The sequence below is a fragment of the Paroedura picta genome, chromosome 3 (assembly GCF_049243985.1).
Source record: "Paroedura picta isolate Pp20150507F chromosome 3, Ppicta_v3.0, whole genome shotgun sequence".
NCBI lineage: Eukaryota > Metazoa > Chordata > Lepidosauria > Squamata > Gekkonidae > Paroedura > Paroedura picta.
In genome coordinates, this window is record NC_135371.1 from 7,493,894 (window position 1) to 7,510,159 (window position 16,266).

At 50.6% G+C, this 16,266-nt stretch overlaps 2 protein-coding genes across 6 annotated transcripts in view; one reads left to right on the forward strand and one right to left on the reverse strand.

Annotated features, from left to right (window-relative positions):
- Positions 1–1,393: 1,393 nt before the first annotated feature.
- On the forward strand, positions 1,394–8,528 carry LOC143834309 (steroid 21-hydroxylase-like). Its single transcript, XM_077331026.1, has 10 exons — positions 1,394–1,619; positions 3,440–3,529; positions 4,240–4,394; positions 5,281–5,376; positions 5,875–5,976; positions 6,419–6,505; positions 6,848–7,051; positions 7,156–7,325; positions 7,990–8,093; positions 8,263–8,528. Exons 1-10 carry the CDS (start codon positions 1,394–1,396, stop codon positions 8,523–8,525), a joined length of 1,497 nt encoding a protein of 498 aa, XP_077187141.1. The 3' UTR covers positions 8,526–8,528.
- A 2,486-nt stretch (positions 8,529–11,014) lies between these two features.
- The window catches only part of TNXB (tenascin XB), a 110,975-nt gene continuing 105,723 nt past the window's right edge, over positions 11,015–16,266 (reverse strand). For 2 of the 5 annotated variants that reach the window (XM_077330788.1, XM_077330787.1), the window contains 4 exons: positions 15,679–15,775; positions 14,875–15,036; positions 14,315–14,478; positions 11,015–13,431 (listed from right to left, as the gene is read on the reverse strand). In XM_077330788.1, the coding sequence (XP_077186903.1) occupies positions 13,333–13,431; positions 14,315–14,478; positions 14,875–15,036; positions 15,679–15,775 (522 nt within the window). In that variant the 3' untranslated portion in view covers positions 11,015–13,332. The remainder of the gene's footprint in view (positions 13,432–14,314; positions 14,479–14,874; positions 15,037–15,678; positions 15,776–16,266) is intronic. The other 3 variants (XM_077330791.1, XM_077330789.1, XM_077330792.1) reach the window with 3 other exon arrangements.

The following is a 16,266-nucleotide window of genomic DNA, read 5'->3' on the forward strand; positions in this document are numbered from 1 at the left end:
TTCCCTTCTGCTCCTCCACCACAGACATCCTGTGAGGGAGGTGGAGCTGAGAGAACCCTGACAGAATTCCTCTGTGAGAACAGCACGATCAGGACTGTGACTGGCCCAAAATCACCCAGCTGGCTGCACGTGGAGGAGGAGAAGTGGGGAATCAAACCCGGCTCACCAGATTAGAGGTTGCCACTCTTAACCACTGCAGTCAGCTGGCTCTCTAGATGAGGGGACCTCCTCCCTGGAGAGCCTTCCTTGGCCCTGGCTATTTTGCCTACGCCTTTGATGGGGTTTCAATGGCAGATCTTGTTAACCAGGGGAGAGATTTGGACTAGTTTGCTATTTTATTTTTGGTTTTAACTAGACTTTTTTTTTTTTGCTATTATGCTGCCTTGAACCATAAGGAAAGGTGGAGTATAAATATTTTAATTCATTCATTGAGCAACAAAATAACATCTGTTGATCTCGAGCACAGCACTGGAAGCAGCAGTGTATAGAGACACCGTCTTTAGGGTTCTTTCCTTCGTGATGGCCGCAGGGACTTTCATTCTGCTCTTTTCTGTCGATGGCACTCCCAGCGCATGTCTTCCACCACTTGCGCATTGTATGCCAAAATATCAATTAAAGATGTGTACTTTTAACGGGGAATTAGAGGTGAGGAAATAAGAAAGCACCAGAATGAAGATTCTGGGGTTCTCTTTGCGCCCAGGAGAAACAAAACAAGCGTTTTTTCATTGCCACCCCTCAAGTTAAAGTAGCAGAGATGGAAAAACTCCCCCAGTGTGTGAGCAAATTCTGGGGCACGTCCTATTATAAATGCCTGATGCTCACATGCCAAATATTAAGCTTCAGGTTACCCCTGCTTCCCTTGTTTGCGTGTCCTAGAATATCTTCTGTGCCTGCACACTGCAGAAGAAGAAACCTGTCTCCCATTACTGACCTCATGAGGGACCCTATGTTTCCTGTACTTGAAACCCAGCAGGTAGAGGGAGAATTAGATTTTGACACACACGTATTTTGATCCTGCACTGAGCCTAGATGGCCTGTCTGGCCCCTTCCAACTCTTATTCTAAGCCAGGCTTTGAGTTCTTTATTTCTTTAAAGCAAGAGCCTGAAAAAGGAAGGGAAAAAAAAAAACCTTGGCATGATTTATGGCACCTTCAGATGACATTCTACAACCCACCCACCCATTTCCAGGGCAGCCAGAGACTGGCGTCAAGGAGAGGGGGCCATATTTCAAAAGGATAAACTTGTCACCGGGCCAAGGCTGGCTTATATTTTTAATTACGGGAGGAAGGAGGCTTGTTTATGGAGGGCAACTCAGATGATGTGAAGGTTACCCCCACCCCCAGTGGATTTATATCCCTGCAGAGCCCCCGCCCCACCTTGTGCCTGCTTAGCGATGTTCAGTGTGGCTCTTTTCTTCCTGGTGTTTCTGGCTGTGGCCCTGTTCAGCCGGTGGCTCACCCGGCTTCTACGGCCCAAGGCGTGCGGGCCCCTGCCTGGCCCTCGGGCCCTGCCCCTCATTGGAAACCTCTCCCACCTGTTCCGCCCCAACCTGCCCGTCCACCTCCTCCAGTTGAGCGAGCAGTATGGACCCATCTACCGCCTTCGCTTCGGCAATAAAGGTGAGTTCAGATGCAGGAGGGGGGATCCTCGTTACGGAGGGATCTGTTTTGCCCTCAGGTGCCAAAGAGCTTCCTTTTGTCCTTACAAAAGCCCTGTGAGGCGGGCTACACGGCAAGAGTGTGGGAAGATCAGCCATTGAGGCTTGTAGCTAGAGTTCTAATCTAGCCCTTCAAGGAAAAGAAGAGGAGCTGGGGGGTTTTGTACCCTGCTTTTTAGAAGAAGAAGAGCTGGTTTTTATAGCCTGCTTTTCCCCTCCCGAAGGAGTCTCATGCAAATCACCTTCCCAGCTCGGTTAGGAGTGCGGACTTCTAATCTGGCGAGCCGGGTTCGAATCTGTACTCCAACACATGCAGCCAGCTGGGTGACCTTGGGCTAGTCACAGCACTGAGAAAATTGCTCTGACCGAGCAGTGATAGCAGGGCTCCCTCAGCCTCATCCACCTCACAGGGGGTCTGTTGTGGGGAGAGGAAAGGGAAGGTGAATATAAGCAGCTTTGAGCCTCCTTCAGGTAGAGAAAAGCGGCATATAGGAACCAACTCTTCTTCTTCAGTAATCTCAGGGCTCTCTCAGCCTCACCTCCCTCACAGGGTGTCTGTTGTGGGGAGAGGAAGGGGAAGGTGAATATAAGCTGCTTTGAGACTCCTTCAGGTAGAGAAAAGCTGCATATAAGAACCAACTCTTCTTCTTCAGTAATCTCAGGGCTCTCTCAGCCTCTCCCACCTCACAGGGTGTCTGTTGTGGGGAGAGGAAGGGGAAGGTGAATATAAGCTGCTTTGAGACTCCTTCAGGTAGAGAAAAGCGGCATAGAAGAACCAGCTTTACTGCCACTGAGGTATCCACTCCACCCTCATGATCTTTGAACCATCCCAGGGCCCACTATCATACAATTTAAAGCAAAGGATTTTTCACTCTAGTCTGAATCATTTGTCACTCATGTTCAACTTGGCTTTTGTCTTGCTTTTAGTCATCCTGTTTGGGACGAACCACTTTTGACCACGGACCGGGGTTAGAATCACAGAATCATAGAGTTGGAAGGGACCTCCAGTGTTGACCTCCAAGTTGTCACAGGCCAGAATGCTCTTCCACACAAAAACTTATAATTAAAAGATATATGACCTCCTTAGGCCACCCCACAGGGCATTCCACTCTGTGGGTATGAGTTTGCGTACGGTCCTGGGAGGCATGCCTGGCCTCAACCAGGGCCTGGGCTTTTTCGGTCCTGGCCCCAACCTGGTGGAATGAGCTCCCAGGTGAGCTGCAGGCCCTGACGGAACGTTCTGCAGGGCTCCAAAATGGAGCTCTTCCGCCAGGAGTTTGGTTGAGGCTGGATGGAGGCCCTGGGATATAAGATTGGGTCTCCCCACCCCAGTTCCTGGGCCCGGTATTAGACCAGGCCTGGATGATGGACATCTGTTCCCTATATTCCTCCCCTACATCTAACTGTATGGTGCTTGTATCCCCTCTGATTTCTTAGCTATGAATATATAGGGGAGTTGTTTATGACCACCATCTTAATTGCTTCATTGTTAATTGTTGTTGTTTGTGGAGATTATTGCAAGGGTATGAATATTATGGGGATTTTATTGTATGTTGGGTATGTCATAAGATGTTTTAGAAGGTTTTTTAAAATGATTTTTATATTATGTGAACAGCCGCAAGCCAGCTTGCTGGGAGTGGCAGTATACAAGCCAAATAAACAAACAAACAAATAAATCCAGCCATGGGTACAACTGATATGTCTGAGCATTGTTTGGGGTCGTGTGACTTTAAAAATGCACAACTCATTTCTTCTCACCGTTTTCTCTTTCTTCCTGGCTAGACGTGGTCGTGCTGAACAGTTCAGACCTCATCCGGGAGGCGCTGACGAGGAAATGGACCGACTTTGCAGGACGTCCTTACAGCTTTGTCGGTAATCTTGATCCCTTCTCTTTCCCCATGTCTGAAGTTGATCAGGAGCTGAAATCCCTAATAGCAGGAGAGCTCATGGCTGAGGACATGATCAATAGGCTCTCTAGGGTCTCCTCTTTTTCTGAATCCAACCTAAACATCTGTCATTTCTCATGCCCTATATGCGAACAGCCTTTGTGGTCAGGCTTTGATTATCACTTAACTTGTGTGATGATCTCATACTTGCTGTGATCTTTGGCACGGATGGCCTTCCGCCAACAGAAAAAAACTGAGTGTCATGGCCATACTGATGACACCATAGCCCGAAATTCCAGATTTTCCATATTTATTGGCAAATTCTTGTTAAGATTTGGATGGACTCTGTTTCTGGGGCTTGGAATAGTGCTAAGATAAGCTCAACTGTGGTTAAAGCTGGAGGAGAATAAAGGCGTGAGATTTCGAGTGCAAGAAGAGTGCTTGCACTCGAAAGCTCACGCCTTGAATAAATCTTTGTTGGTCTTAAAGGTGACACTGGACTCTGATTTTATTGTGCTACTTCAGACCAACACGGCTACCCATTTGAATCTATCCTTGTCAAAGCTGGAGGAGGCAAGGAAGCCTCCTCTTGCACCATTAACCATGGTTAAGAGTTCCCCAGTGTTACTTCTGTGCAGGGACTCTCTGGTATTTGGGTGAAAGGGGCTTTTCTTGATCTCTCTCCTTTCTTTGCAGCAAATCTTATTTCCTTTGGAGGCAGGGACCTGTCCTTGGGCGACTATTCCCCAGCCTGGCGGCTGCAAAGGAAACTCACTCACACGGCCTTCCAGCGCTGCCTGAGGGGAGACATGGAGCAGATTGTTAGTGGCCAAGCTCAGCTTCTCTGCCAGGTGAGCCTTCGGAAGGGACCGCTTGTTGTGCCCCTGTGAAATGTCTTCTCTTTCTTCCCACCGGTCCCCGCCAACATCTTGCATAAACCAAGCATCTGCTCTAGAATCTTACCCAGAATCCTTTGCAACAAAGACCAATTCTACATCATATGCCTGCCATTTTGTTGACTGTCAGGTTTGATCCCTAAAGATAGAAACGTTCAGAAACCATGGGTCCAAATGAAAGACTATTATTTTGTTACTGTGCATGCTCGCCAGACGGGAGGCTGGGAGTAGGACCCCCAGAAGCCCAGGTTCAAATCCTCACTTCTACCATGGAAGCTTGCAGCGTCACCTTGAACCCGTTACAGACTCCCAGCCTGGCCTGCCTCATTTCTGAAATATTCATGATTTATATACTGAGTACGCTGGATTCCAGGATTATCTGGCACCCTATTTATAATTTCAGCATGTTCTCCGGGGGAACTGATCTCTCTCGGTGTAGTGGTTAAAAGCGTCAGCTTCTAATCTGGTGAGCTGGGTTCGATTCCCCACTCCTCCACTTGCAGCCAGCTGGGTGACCTTGGGCTAGTCACAGCTCTGACAACGCTGTTCTCACAGAGCACGCCTGTCAGAGTTCTCTTGGCCCTGCCTACCTCACAGGGTGTCTGTTGTGGGGAGAGGAAGGGAAGGCAATTGTAAGCCACTTTGAGATGTCTTTGGGAGACCAGTTGTAATCCCAGGAGATCTCCACATTACATCACAGGATCCTCACACTAAGGTCTCTAGGGACTAGAAATTTGCTTTAGAAACCAAAGATTTCTCCTGGAGCATTCAGCAGGCAGCCTACACACTGGACTCCAGCGGTGTCCTCCCACCTGACTGGCCGGCGTTTTCTTCTCCCCAGGTTTTCCGTGGTTATGGGGGGCAACCGGTAGATGTGGCCCATGATTTTTCCTTGCATGCCTGCCGGGTCATCTCTACCATGATGTTTGGGCCTTTGGTGAGTCCTGGGTGAAATCTGGCCAAGAGCCATGCATAATTTCTCTCTCTCTTTCCTCTTTCTCTATCCAAAGCACCTCCCAACCAGTGTGGTGTAGTGGTTAAGAGCGACGGTTTCTAATCTGGCTCTTCCACGTGCAGCCAGCTGGGCGACCTTGGGCTAGTCACAGTCCTGATAGTGCTGTTCTGACAGAGCCTGTTGTGGGGAGAGGAGGAGAAGGTGATTGAAAGCCATTTTGAGACTCCTTGAGATAGCGAACCAACTCTTCTTCTTCTTCTTCTTCTTCTTCTTCTTCTTCTTCTTCTTCTTCTTCTCCTTCTCCTTCTCCTTCTCCTTCTCCTTCTCCTCCTCCTCCTCCTCCTCCTCCTCCTCCTCCTTCTCCTCCTCCTCCTCCTCCTCCTCCTCCTCCTCCTCCTCCACAATTCTCTGGGATGCCCCCCCTGAAAACTGAGGCTGCCTCTTCCCCAGCTGGACTCTTTCTTTTTTCTTCTGCTGCAGGACGAATCTGCCGTTAAAGAAATTCATGGCTACACCATCGAGCTGGTTGAAAAATGGAGCGCTGTTTCCATCCAGGTTCTGGATTTCCTGCCCATCCTTCGGGTAAGGAGTGGTGCCGGTTTGATACCTCGATTGACTTTGCTGTGGGGTCAGTTTAATTCTCTCTGGGTTTTTTTTTTCATTTTAAAACTCCTTAACTCAGCGTTAGTGACTACCTGGCTGCCCAAGAGCCAAGCTCCCTTGCTCGAAGCATGATGCTTTGACTGGTGTGCAACTCAACCGACTAACCTTGCATAGCTCTCTGCTGCTCAGCCTGTGTCACGGCCCGGAATTTCGGCCCCTCATTCAAGGCTGAAATTTCTCCACTTTTTTTTACCATTGAGAAGCCCCTGAAACATTCCTCACGCTTTGAGAAACCCCAGAAGCAGTGTGATCGTGCAGAATATGGCTGGGAAACATAGCAGAATACACGCCCACCTGGGATGGGGAAACTCACTGGATATTTCGTTTGCAATGAGTTACATTCTGAGCATTGCCCCTGTAGGTCTTCCCCAACACCGCTTTACGGGAATTGCTTGCCTGTGTTGCAAAGCGTGACGCCTTCGTCCGGGACCTCCTGAAGCAGCACGAGGTGAGAAGGGAATGGGAGAGGAGAGGACAGGGAGGGGACATCTCTGTCCAGGGTGCCAGCGGCCTCCACACGGGAGTTCTGCAAAGCAGGATTCCTGGATTCTGAAGGCGACGGTCAATCATTTCGACCAGGGCTGCTCAAGACTCTTGTTGAATACCAAACCGAGTCAAGGGGCTCTGTTCGAGAGACTCTAATCTGGAGAGGAGCTGTCATTCCAGGGGGTCCCCAAGTCCCACCTGGAGTCTGGCACCCCTAACTGAGAAGCAGGCTTTGGGGTGGGTTCTCAGGACCACCAGTTGACATCTGCTCTTCCTGTCGGGCCGCCCGCCTTTTCCTTCCCAGGAGTCCTGGCGTCCCACGGAAAGACGGCACATGGTGGATCACATGCTGCAGTTCCTGCACGAGCATGCCGCTGACCGCCGGGAAGATCCGGCCCTCGTGCCCGAGCACATCCACATGGCCGTCGTCGACCTGTTTATCGGGGGGACGGAGACCACCGCTGCTTTGCTCACCTGGGCCGTGGCCTTCCTGCTACACCGCCCAGAGGTAGGCCCTCGGGACAGGGCCTCGTGGCCTTTCAGCAGAAGCAGATTCCTCGTGAAATATGGTTGCCAACTCTGGCCCTGTTCTGCCCTTTTCTCTCCCTACAGATTCAGGAGCAAATCCACCAGGAGGTCATGACTGTCATAGGTCTCGATCGTGACCCTACTTACAGTGACCGGGAACATTTGCCCTACCTGAGTGCCACCATCACAGAGTCCTTGCGGCTGCGTCCTTCGGCTCCTCTCGCGTTGCCCCATGCAGCCACTCGGAATACCAGGTACCCGGTTCTCCTCCTTTCCGCATTCCGGCTGAAAGTCTGCTCTTTCGGAACTGCTTAGGGTTAGGGTTAGGGTTAGCACCTGACGGGAAGATTTGTAATCAGAGTGCCCATCCGCCTCCATGATAATTGCAGTCCTCAGTCCCGTAAAATCAAAATTTCAAGGGGCATTTCCAACTGCTTCTGGGAGAGGGAGTCGGAGGAGCTGTGCTCCCGTGTGCAGAATTTAGATGGGCTCCCAAACCGCAATACAACCCCCTGGCCTCTGGGTTGAAGACTGCTGCTTGAAGCGTCAGGAAGATTAGAATGATCTGGATCCGGTCCGCCCTGAGCCAAGAGGCAATGCTATAGTATCAATCTGATTTGGCAGGGGCGCCATCCCACCAGTGATATAAACGCTTCTTCTCCCACAAAGATCTTCCTATTCTAAAAACAAGATTTTTTTCCCCCAAATGGAATTTGCTATGCCACAGGTTGTTTTTTTTTAAGTTCTGTTTTTAAAACCTTCTTAGGTGCAGCAAATCATGGCTGTTATACCTTCTGGCCCCTCCCTCGTTAGGACCTTGAGCCTGGGGGAGAAAGCTGCAGGCCGCCAATCCCAAGCCTCCAAGATGGGAAGCCGTTCATTCATTCTCTCTTTTCTCTTTCCCGTCTCCTCCCCAAGCCTTGCTGGTTTCCACATCCCAAAGGGCACAACCCTCATCCCCAACCTCTATGGGGCCCACCACGACGAAAGCCAATGGGATCGCCCCCTGGAGTTCAGACCAGGTATTGCCACCACGCGGGTGAGTTTGTGTCCATCAGAGCCGAAATTGGCTGCAGATGGAAAAATGGACTGTTTTGCAAGGCTCAAAACATTGAACCTGCTGGGGGGGTTCAGATCAAGTATCGGCCTCATGGCCTCTTTCTCTCTCTCTCTTTTGATTTTTTTGCTTAGAGCGATTCCTGGAGAGCGGTGCCTTTTCTCACGAGGCCCAGCGGCATCTGGTCCCCTTCAGCTGCGGGGCGCGGGGCTGCCTGGGGGAACCCTTGGCTCGCATGGAGTCGTTCCTCTTCCTCGCGCACATCTTGCGGGATTTCCGGATGTTGCCCCCAAGGAGCGGATGCCTCCCCAACCTCAGGGGGCAGTTTGGAACTGTTGTGCACTGCGAGCCGTTTATGGTTCGGCTGGTACCCAGAGGAGCTGACCCCGCACTGTGAGGGCCTCGGGGCGGGGAGGGGGGGGAGGCCCAAGGGCTCCTTTTTGGACCCTTGTTTTCATTTGCAGTATCCAAAGGGCAAATTGTGCACTGCTCGACTCAGCATCTACCTCTCTGCTAGGGCTGCCCATCTCCAGGGTGGGGTCGGGAGAACTCCCAGAATGACAACTGAAGAAGAGCTGGGGTTTTATACCCTGCTTTTCACTACCCAAAAGAATCCCAAAGCCGCTTACAAACCCCCTTTCCCTTCCTTTCTCTGTAACCCTGGGAGGTAGGTGGGGCTGAGAGAACTCTGAGAGAACTGCTCTGCGAGAACAGCCCTAAGAAAACTGTGACAAGCCCAAGGTCACCCAACTGGCTGCATGTGGAGGAGGAAATGGGGAATCCAACACGTTTCTCCAAATTAGCTTCTGTTGCTCTTTAACCACCATGCCAGATGGCAGAAATCACGCCAGACTGCAACCACTAGCTCTCCAGACAACATAAATCAGTTCCCCAGGAAGAAATCGGTCATTTCAGAGGGCAGAATATAATATTACACCCCAAACTTGTCTTTCCTAGCCTCCCCAACCCCCTCAAAATCCGCAAGAATTCTATAATCAGGAGTTAAATTCAAGTGGGCAGCCGTGTTGGTCTGAAGTAGCACAACAGAATTTGTGTCCAATGGCACCTTTAAGACCAGCAAAGATTTATTCAAGGCGTGAGCTTTTGAGTGCAGGCAGGGATGAGGAAGAGTGCTTGCACTCGAAAGCTCGCGCCTTGCATAAATCTTTGCTGGTCTTAACCCTACCCTTGACCTCCTCGGAATGCCTTAATGCAGGCTTCAAGAGCCTTCAAAAGGAAGATACCAAAATATTTTAATGGCATTTAGTTCTGTACTATTTGTTATGTTGTTGTTAGGTGCGAAGTCGTGTCCGACCCACTGCGACCCCATGGACAATGATCCTCCGGGCCTTCCTGTCCTCTACCATTCCCCGGAGTCCATTTAAGTTTGCACCTACTGCTTCAGTGACTCCATCCAGCCACCTCATTCTCTGTCGTCCCCTTCTTCTTTTGCCCTCGATCTGTACTATTAAAGAGATAAAATGGGGACTTCGTTTTCACCTGTTGGGAATGGCTTTTAAGAAATAAAGTGGTGTTTGGGCACAGAATGCTGGTGCTGCTGCCATTTTATGCAGCAAAACATCACTAGAGGGAGATCTTTCCTCATTTTTGCCACTTCATATCAACAGAATGCTCCACGTGGGAGAGCAAATACGGGGGAAATCATTAATAGTAAGTTAAAGTGAAATTTGTACATTCAAATCTAAAGTGGGAATAAATTTTCTGAAATAAAATTCGTAACGAAGTTGCTTGGAGAATCTTGTTATTTATTGGGAAAAGGAAAGAGCTACTAATCAAGAGGAGTAATCCCTGTCGAGTGAAAAGAGAAATAGCTCTAAAAAAAGAAGTGCATGCAGTCTGTGTATACAGAAGATTTGGGGATCTAGAAGGCAGGAACGTGCAACCAAGTTCCCTCTAAGTGTCAGTGAACTGCAGAAACCTCTGCTTGAATGTTTAAACAGAAACTGAAAAGATTCTTTCTTCAAAGGTTTCAAAGATCTTATTAAATAGCAGATAAACCTGTAGGGAACACTGTATTTGGAGTTAAGGGAATTAAAAAGTTACCTTATTTTATTATTGATTCACTTCATACATCCTTCCCCTGATTCCACCTGACCATTTCTCCTGTAAGTTACATTTTATTGTGTATTTTCAAAAGGCTTTCATGTGTCATTTCAGAAATAGGCTATAAGAAGGTGATTTTGTCTCTTCCCATAAGTCCCTGTGCTGGGCCAGGATCAATCAAAATTAATAATAAAGGCACAGGGTGGGGCAGTCGTAGACAAACAGATGAGAACAGATATAGGATCTGCTCAGCAAGGAAGATGGGAGATGAGTCAATCCCTCTCACATGAACACCTTATGCAGAAGAAGAAGAAGAGTTGGTTCTCCTATGCCACTTTTCTCTACCCGAAGGAGGCTCAAAGTGGCTTACAGTCGCCTTCCCTTCCTCTCCCCACAACAGACACCTTGTAAGGGAGGTGAGGCTGAAAGAGCCCTGAGATTACTGTTCAGTTAGAACAGCTTTATCAGGGCTGCAGCGAGCCCAAGGCCACCCAGATGGCTGCATGTGGAGGAACAGGGCATCAAACCCAGCTCACCAGATTAGAAGTCAGCAGTCCTAACCACTATACCAAGCTGGCTTTCAGAGCTTGATGTAGCTCTGATATATGTCTACTCAAGAGTGGTTTATGGATTTACAGAGCCCTAGAAGAGTACAATTGCAGTGGGAGCAGCTGGACTGGGAGCGGAGGGGTCCCCCACAGTGGATGGGGGATGTCACTCCAAGTATCCTTAAAGAGGGAAAAGGGAGAGGCTACGGGACTGATGCATGAGGGGAAGGCACTGCATGGGGCTCCAGGAAGTGCGAGGCCTGTAGCACGGATAAACTGACCCTGTGTCTATTTGCAGTGGCTGGCCCGGTTCTGAGGCAGAGGTCTTCCCCATCACCTGCTACCCGATCCTTTTCCCTGGAGATGCCAAGGCTTGAATCCAGGACCTCCTGCAGGCCAAGGTGATGCTCTCTCAACGATCCATGGCCTCTCATGTCTCGTCTTTGCCTTAACTCTCAGGCCTTGAACTTTCCCCAGCTTTATTGTCTTTTCCCGTGACTCTTCTCCGCTCAGGGCGCGACGGAGGAAACACGACCAAGTCCTCGTTTCCCACTCCGTTTTTCAAACTTTAGTTTTTATTTTTACACGGTTTCTCACAACGATCTAAAAAAAAAAACAAAAAAACAACCATCCCTCCCCCGAGAACTTCTTACATAAGAAACTTTAAACCCCACATCTAAAAAGGAACACTGTACAGCCTGCCCCTCCCCTCCGCCCGTGCAAAAATCCCGCCCTGCCTCAGAACTGCCCCCTCCGCCCCAAAACACCACCCCCAGCACCCCCGAGAAGAGAGACCCTCTCCAATAAACCCCGTGCTCCCCTCCCCCCGCACTGCTGCTGCCAGTATCAGGGGTCTGGGGCTGCTTCTTCGGAGGCTTGAGAAAAACAAAGGGGCTGTTGAAAAAGGGACATTTTTGTTCCTTGAAAGCCGAAGCGACTTGGGGTGGGGGGTCAGACAGGGACTAGGTAAGCAGCGAAAAAGGGTATTTCTCTGTTTGTGCTTTGATTGAAAGGACGGGACCAAGGAAGTAAAAAAACTAAGGACACTGGCAAGATCATCTTGACTTCCATCCATTTGTTTCCCGTGTGTGTGCGTAGGGAGCTGACCAGCTTTGGTCTTCTCCCATAACGGGGCTGGGGATGGACGGACAGGGAGACTGATTCATTTGTGTCCTGATTGGCCTCAGAAGAAGTAATCTACATCTACTAGCTTCGGGGAAAGAGAGTCACGGTTGCATACACATTCACGATTTTGCTCTTCTTGTTAATTTGTTGAAGGATCCCCATCCCAAAGGAGAGAAACTGGCCTCGTCCAAGAGAGACGAGGATCCTGTGGGACCCTAACCATTTCCACAGGGCCTGCAAGTCAGAGCTGCTCCGCCAGGGCTAGAGCTGGGCCCTGATGGACCACCAAGACATGCTGGCCTCCCTGCCGCAAACTGAGAACTTGCCCTCTAAAGAGCTGACCCCACCACACGCACACCTACCAAAACCGGAAGGTGAATGTTTTTATGATATCGATACATGATTTTAGAGTTTTAACGAGTGTTTAATCTGCGTTGTTTCCCGCCACGAGTGTTTAGGAAGGGCGGGTTACGAAAATAAAGATTTCTCTATTATTTATTTATTTACACCAAGCTGGCTCTCGAAACAAAGCCGATTTTCATGAAGAAGGAAATGGAGAAATCTTACATCTCTCTCTTGCACTCCGCATGTAAACTCACGGAAAGTGTGCGCTAGAGAGGACAGCCCAAATGGTGAATGGGAGCAGTCTAGGCTGTTTTCTGCACCGTCGATTTGTGGCTGGACTTTACCACTTCAGATGGATGGGCGGGGGGAGGGGGGGAGTAATGTGTGTGTGTGTGTGTGTGCGTGGAGGCAAAAAACATGCAAAGGGACCCAAAAAAAAGTGCTTTTCGGTCAATCTGCTCTCAGCCCCTGTCTTTCTTTACGAATCGTCTTCAGGGAAGATGAAAAGGAGGGCTGGGAAAGACAGGTGGCGACGTGGAACTACGGGACCGGGAACCCGTACATAAGGGGACAGGGGTTCAGCAACTAGAGGCCGGAAGTCCGACCTGGCCCTGTGAAGCCTATAAGCTGACCCAGGAAGTACATTGTGGGGGAATCGGCACAGGTGGACACAGGCCTCACTGCTGGTAAAGGTTTGGGGAGTGAGCATTGGGGAGGAGAGCGGCCCCTCTCCACTGTACCCCTCCTCCAGTAGCCCCTGCCAGGAGAATGACTTGCTAACCAGCAGGACGGCACCGCTATCTCGCAACCAAGATCCCCACCCATGCCCTTAACTCTGCCCCTTCAGCTCTCCTCTGTTCCTTCGGGTTCTTTGTGCCCCTGATGCTCACGGCTGGCCAGCGGCAGGAAAAAAAATAAATCTTAATACAAGGTGCTTTTGCGACGGTTCGCCGTTTCCATTCGTTGCTGTCTTCCGTCCGTTCGGGGTGGGGGGAGGTTAAGGCAAGACGTGAGGTATCTCAGCAAGGAGGGGGGGCGGTCGCTCGGGTTCCCCGCTTGCCTCTTCTGTGTCGTGTCGTTCCCCCCTCTCCCCAGGGTCCGTCACCGTTTCGGCCAGCTCGCTTATGCCCACCTCGGGGGTCGGAAGCCGCGGGGTCGGAGTTTCATCTCGGTGAAGGGGATGGAGTACTCAAAGCCTTTCCAGTTATACCAGTTGATGCCCTGGGACGGGATCGAGGGGGAGACAAAGACAGGGGGGTGGTAAGAGGGTGGTGCGCCAGTCGGAAGCGGCCTTGTATTCAGCCACCCGGCTCAGGATTCTCTGTTCGGATGGACGGCTGCCCTCTGAGGCTTACACTGGCAGTGGGCAAAGAGGAGATCTCTTGACATAGTGGGAGCCTCGGCTAGGACAGCCGACATCCACAAAAAGACAATACCCAGTGATCTGCAGGCCTATTTGCCACCATTTCCCTCTCTTCCCAATGGGTTCTTCTGCACTTTTAGGTTGCTCCTGCTTCTCTAAACAGATCTTGACTTTGCCCCTTGAAACACTGCAGGGCCAGTAGGAATGGGGGAATCTGTGCGTTCCCCATCATGCTGGGGATAGCATCGCCTGTTGGATTCCTGCCCGTCATTGCACTGAAAAGCACTCCAAGGTCTATCCAGTTAGGGTTGTGTCAGAGCTTGGCTCTTGTGGCCCTTTCTTGCATGTCCAGAGAAATGCCAATTAGCCACTTTGGGGTTAGGAGGCGAATTTCCACCAAACCAGACTGGCCTGGAAGTCTACGTTTTTTCGGGGGGGCGGGGGGAGCATCCAGGCATGAAATTGGGGTCACAGTGGGTGGGCAGGTAGTTGTGAGTTTCCTAAATTCTGCAGGGGGTTGGTCTAGATCAGGGGTAGTCAACCTGTGGTCCTCCAGATGTTCATGGACTACAATTCCCACGAGCCTCTGCCAGCAAATGCTGGCAGGGGCTCATGGGAATTGTAGTCCATGAACATCTGGAGGACCACAGGTCGACTACCCCTGATCCTGGAATTCCCTTCCAACTCTATGATTCTATGACTGGCAGGCCTTTCCTGCCCACTCCCTCGGTTGGCACGTACCTGGTGGTCCCGGTTGTTTGCATAGAGCCCGTTGAGGTTGGCGTAATGGCAGTTGTGGTACCACCACGCTCCACGGTAGGACACGGCGCAGGGAATGATGACCCGGTTGGGGTCCCGGTCGCGGGTGGAGAAGACACTGCCAGAGTGGTAGCTGAAAGCATCACCTGCAAAAGCAAAATCCGGGGCGTGAAAGCTGGAACGACTCTCCACTGTTCTTTCAAAGGCTGCAGCCCTTCCCCAAAGGGTTCTCTTGACCTCACCCTCAAATCCTGCACAGGAATTGCGCGCATGAAGAAGAACAGCTTTTTTTAATACTCCCCAAAGAAGTTCCAAAGTGGCTTGCAAGCAACTTTCCCTTCCTGTCCGCACAACGGACACCCTGTGAGGTAGGTGGGGTCAAGGGAGCTCTGAGAGAACTGCTCTGTGAGAACTGTGACTGGCCCAAATCACCCCGCTGGCTACGTGTGGAGGAGTGGGGAATCAAACCCAGTTCTAAAGATCAGAGGTCGCCTCTCTTCACCCCTGTGCCACGCTGGCTCTCCCAGAGGAGCAAGTCTTACCAGCTGTGCCGCTGTAGCCGCCCAGGTGCAGGCGGTAATAATCTGTTGGGGAGTCCACGCGGAAGCTGTCGTAGAGGGCGTAGACGGACTCGTTCACGGAGCGGAGGTCCACACGCACCTCGTAGTCTCCTGACGTGGTCAGCTGGTGCAGAGCGTCGTTCCCTGGGAGCAAGCAAAACTCGGGATGAGTCCTGTTTTTTTTGTCCCCTTCCTCCTCCTTGCAAAGGACGAAGCCCTGATTGGGCTTCAGTATGGCTGGGAGGGGAAGGGACAGGGCCTGGCGGTGATTTGTCAGGATCTCGGGCACCAAAGGGCCTTTCCCAACACTTTTGACTTGAGATCCTTACACTGGAGGTGCTAGGGCTTGAATCTGGGACCAGCTGCCATCACAGCAGATGTCTTCCCACAGGTTCCCCATGATCCCTCTCATCATCTGTTAAACGTGGCAACATAATCCGGCCCTTTATTCTGAGCATCATACCTGACTTGGGATGTCAGGCGTCTCTCTGCACCCAGCTCCTCCCTCGCCCTCCCTCCCCTTCTATAACTTTCCCGATAAATATGAGGAAAAAGGTTTTCTCTCCATTGTTTCTAAAGAAGCAAGCTGGGTCACAAAGCTCCAAAACAGCCGGAGAAGAGAGCAAGAGTCCAGTAGCATGCAGTTATTAAAGGTGCCACTGGAATTCAGTTTCCTTTTGTTCTGCCTGTGAACCGCAGTCATGCCTCAGTTGTGCTTCCCGATCTGTAGAATGGGTATAATGGCGAAGGTGTTTTAAGGCTGAAGGATGCCACCGAGGCCTGTACCTAGCCAAAATTCCTGGGAGCGGTTGCCGAAGCCAGTGGCGTAATCCTGCCAGTCACGCCAAAAGTCTGTTTTGCCGTTCATCCGGCGTTGAAAGACCTGGGGAGGACAAGACAAGGCCATGTATGAGTGAGCTGAAACGCGCTTGAGCCTTGGGAAGGTCATCTTGTCTGTTTCAAGGTGACTCAGAAGTCAGAGCCAAGTCTGGCTGGATTTGCAGGCCTCGAAATACCTGCATGCGTTTGTTTCACATCACTTATTCTGTTTCTTTTAGAGCAGGGGTAGTCAACCTGTGGTCCTCCAGATGTCCATGGACTACAATTCCCATGAGCCCCTGCCAGCAAACGCAGCACTCATTCAGCAGTGGAATAGGCTGGCAGTCTTCAAGCAAAGGTTGGATACACACTTTTCTTGGATGCTTTAGGATGCTTTGGGCTGATCCTGCATTGAACAGGGGGTTGGACTAGATGGCCTCTATGGCCCCTTCTAACTCTATCATTCTGTGATTCTGTGTGTTGGAATGGTTATCTGCCCAACAGAGGGCTCGGAAATGTTATTTGGTTCAGCAACAAAACCTGTAAAGCCACAGG